Source organism: Salmo trutta, chromosome 1 (assembly GCF_901001165.1).
Source record: "Salmo trutta chromosome 1, fSalTru1.1, whole genome shotgun sequence".
Classification (NCBI taxonomy): Eukaryota; Metazoa; Chordata; class Actinopteri; order Salmoniformes; family Salmonidae; genus Salmo; species Salmo trutta.
This window is the reverse complement of record NC_042957.1, coordinates 62,576,023-62,580,153: the sequence shown is the minus strand read 5'-3', so window position 1 is coordinate 62,580,153 and position 4,131 is coordinate 62,576,023. Positions and strand designations below refer to the sequence as shown.

The following is a 4,131-nucleotide window of genomic DNA, read 5'->3' as shown; positions in this document are numbered from 1 at the left end:
GAACGTCCTCTAGAGGTTTAAATGGAGACTAAGATAGAGATATCTTCTGCTCTACTCCTTGGTTCCCTCCCTCCCCTCCGTCTTTCATTCTTCTCTCTGTTTTTCATATATTTCATAAGCGGTGTTCACACTAGATGTGTGTTTTGACTTTTTATACAATGCTGAAAAGCTAAGAAACAGGAATATTTCCTGTTTCTTAGCTTTTCAGCATTGTATAAAAAGTCAAAATTCAATACAATTAGTATTGAATTTTGTATCTCTTACTGCTCATCCCCTCTTGGAGTGGAGTTCCCCAGGGATCTATAATTGGTTCATTAATGTTTTTAGTTTGAGTGTATTTCTGTTTGATGATCACATTAATATAATTCTGTCTGATGAAAATGCTCAAAACATAATAGCTAATAGGAAGTCTGAGTTGCATAAAAATGTACTTCTGTGTTAATGTAAATAGTGTGCTTTTCACTGTTTATCATGTGTGTTGATGTTTTATGTGGATAACATTGATATCAGTGGACAGTGTGTTTTCCACTGCTGTTGAGTAGTTTGTGTGTGTGTGTGTGTGTGTGTGTGTGTGTGTGTGTGTGTGTGTGTGTGTGTGTGTGTGTGTGTGTGTGTGTGTGTGTGTGTGTGTGTGTGTGTGTGTGTGTGTGTGTGTGTGTGTGTGTGTGTTTAAAGAACCGATGCGCACTATTGCCCGTTTTTGTATTGCGATGCAGGCATCTTTGTCACTGTGTCTCTGGCACAATAATAAACAGCAGAGTCTTCAGTCTTTAGGCTTTTCACCTCTAAGTACAGCTGGTTTTTGGAGTTGTCTTTGGTGATGGTGAACTGGCCCTGGAGGGACTGGGCAAATATAGTGCCAGTGCCACTGTCAATGTGCCTAATCCACTCTAGTCCTTTCCCTGGTTTCTGACGGATCCAGTGTAACCAGCTCAGGGGTAGTCCAGACACAGTACAGGACAGTGTTACTGACTCTCCAGGTCTCTTCACCACTGACTCAGAGGAGGTGAGTGACTGCCCCTGAACAGCTGAACAGACAGAGAGTTTAGATGACTATCACCCACCAGCCAATTAGCACAGCTCCTCTCCTGTCTCCTACACTGGAAAGACATAACTCACCTGAGATGAGAGCCAGGAGGAACATACATTCTAGAACTCTCATTGTGGGACGGATCTAAAATTCTGTAAAAGTAGAAGCACAGACTGGAAGTGGTCGTCGTGACTGAGGGAGATGGTCTGCGGAGGGCAGTTATATCAGACTATTGAAATGGGAGGAGACCTTGGGTCTATGTGAATAGAGATACATTTGCATCTCTATGGTGTTAAATGTTTCTCCCCGTAGATCTAGTTGTCTAAAATACTACGTATATTGGTACTGTTGAGAAAAGGTTTGGTGAAGACTCAAGGTGTTCATGTAATAGTGACATAGACACTTATTGTGCCAGTGTATCATTAAGAAGTTGTGGGTCCCTGAAACGCGCTATAGACTGTGCATTCAGAAAGTATTCAGACCCCTTGACTTTTTCCACAATTTGTTACGCTACAGCCTTATTCTAAAATGTATTAAATTATTGTTTTCCCTCAACAATCTATATACAGTACCCCAAAATGACAAAGCGAAAACAGATATGTATCAAATTTATTAGCATAAATATCTTCTTCATTATCTCACCTCCCTGTCCTTTATTCTGCTCACTGAAGTTCAGATTTTACATATAGGATGTTCAGACTAGATATGCTTGATATTTTAAACAGTGCTGAACAACACAAAAACAAGAAAATTTCCCTATGTGAAACAATACAAGTTGAATTAGATATATCTCTTACTGCTTATCCCCTCTTGTGAATCTATGGGGAGTTCCCCAGGGATCTATAATTGATCCATTATTGTTTTTAGTTTCAGTATATTTCTGTTTGATGATCACATTAATATAATTCTGTCCGATACAAATACTCAAAATGTAATTGCTAATATGAACTAAATTCTGTAAAGTTGACTTTGAGTTCATGTAAATTATGTGCTTTTCACTGTTGTAATGTGTGTGGATTATTTTATGCGGATAATACTGATAGTGTTTTTTCCATTACTTTTGAGTCCTTCTGCTCTCTCATAGAGGGTGTGTCTGAACAACAGATGCGCATCATTGCCTCTCATACTGTGATCAGTGTTGAACAGTTTTTGTACGGTGCTGCAGGATCCTGTGTCACTGTGTCTCTGGCACAATAATAAACAGCAGAGTCTTCAGTCTTCAGGCTTTTCATCTCTAAGTACAACTGATTTTTTGAGTTGTCTTTGGTGATGGTGAACTGGCCCTGGAGAGACTGGGCATAATAAGCTGTGGTTCCAGTGTCAATGTATCCAATCCACTCTAGTCCTTTCCCTGGTTTCTGACGGATCCAGTGCATCCAGTTGCTACCCATGGAGAATCCAGACACAGTACAGGACAGTGTTACTGACTCTCCAGGGCTCTTCACCACTGACTCAGAGGAGGTGAGTGACTGACCCTGAACAGCTGAAACACAGACAGAGTTTAGATGACTGTGACCCACCAGCCAAGTAGCACAGCTCCTCTCCTGTCTCCTACACTGGAAAGACATAACTCACCTGAGATGAGAGCCAGGAGGAACATACATTCTAGAACTCTCATTGTGGGACGGATCTAAAATTCTGTAAAAGTAGAAGCACAGACTGGAAGTGGTCGTCGTGACTGAGGGAGATGGTCTGCGGAGGGCAGTTATATCAGACTATTGGAATGGGAGGAGACCTTGGGTCTATGTGAATAGAGATACATTTGCATCTCTATGGTGTTAAATGTTTCTCCCCGTAGATCTAGTTGTCTAAAATACTACGTATATTGGTACTGTTGAGAAAAGGTTTGGTGAAGACTCAAGATGTTCATGTAATAGTGACATAGCCACTTATTGTGCTTGTGTATCATTAAGAAGTTTTATTTTATGGAGCAGTTCTTTGATTGATATTATTATATTATATTGAATCAATGAGGGCCATATGTAGTACTTGTGTTTGATTCACATGGGTATTCAGTTTTTGTACAGGTCCGGTCCTGGTTTGTATCATTGTGGGAATTGCGAGCACAGTAATACACAGTCTTCAGTCTGAAAATTCTTCCCATACAAAAACTATTGCAGGTTTGAAACTGCAGTAAAAGTACAGTAACTGCAGTCGGCTGTGATATTTTGGATGCAGTAATTGCAGATTAACTGCACTGTACTTCAGTTCTGCTGCACTGTAACTGCAGTTACATTGCAAAATGAGTGCAGTAAAGAAAACGGTGATATTTTAGACACAGTATTTGGAGCATACTGCAGTTATAGTGCACTCTAACTGCAGTTGTACTACGGTGTACTGCTGTCATACTGCACTCTCACTGCAATTTCTCCGTAAGGGAATTCCCTTGTAGAAAAACTGTTCTAATGGAAGTGTCTATTGCATAGCTGATTCTGTTCTTAAGCGAGTCTATGATGCCGGTGCTCCCACTGCTGGATGCTGTTTTCAAATGAAACACAATACCTTGCTCTTGTTACAGCTTTTAGAATTGATTTGTTTTACTGCCCATAACCAATCCACTCCCACTGTGCACACACTGGTTGAATCAACATTGTTTCCACGTCATTTCAATGAAATTACGATGAACCAATGTGGAATAGAGATTGAATTGATGTCTGTGCCCAGTGGGATAGCACCAGGCTGGGTTAGTGTGACATCACAGTAAATATAGGTATGGATAAAATTCACAAAAAAACTCAAAGATAGATTGTTTCTATTTCTGCCCATCCAAATATGTGTCGAGTTCCCTCACAAATCCAGAGAGATGCAGGGAACACAGTCAGATATTAATTTCCATCATGGTCCTTCAATAGATGATATTGTATGTCAACAGTGATGGTATGGGTTTCATACAGTGCGTGCTTCTGTACATTTTGCTCATAATGCAAGGACACAGAAGATACATTTGTTTACACATTTCCCATGAATACATTCAGGAACATTAAATTGCAACTGAGAAGTGAACTACATCTCTGGGCTTCTGACTCCCTTAACATCATCTACCCAGAGGGTGTTTTTTTACAGGTCTGATTGTCACATTCCTCTTCGTCAGAAGATATGCT

The 4,131-nt window shown here is 40.2% G+C and overlaps 2 gene segments (V, D, J or C); both read right to left on the bottom strand.

The window, feature by feature from the left end:
- Nucleotides 1-687: 687 nt before the first annotated feature.
- On the bottom strand, nt 688-1,210 carry LOC115196776 (immunoglobulin heavy variable 3-74-like). The segment is given in 2 exon segments: nt 688-1,028; nt 1,120-1,210. Coding segments are annotated over 2 exon segments (384 nt in total).
- A 941-nt stretch (nt 1,211-2,151) lies between these two features.
- LOC115196708 (Ig heavy chain V region 5A-like) lies at nt 2,152-2,699 on the bottom strand. The segment is given in 2 exon segments: nt 2,152-2,513; nt 2,606-2,699. Coding segments are annotated over 2 exon segments (405 nt in total).
- Nucleotides 2,700-4,131: the final 1,432 nt, after the last annotated feature.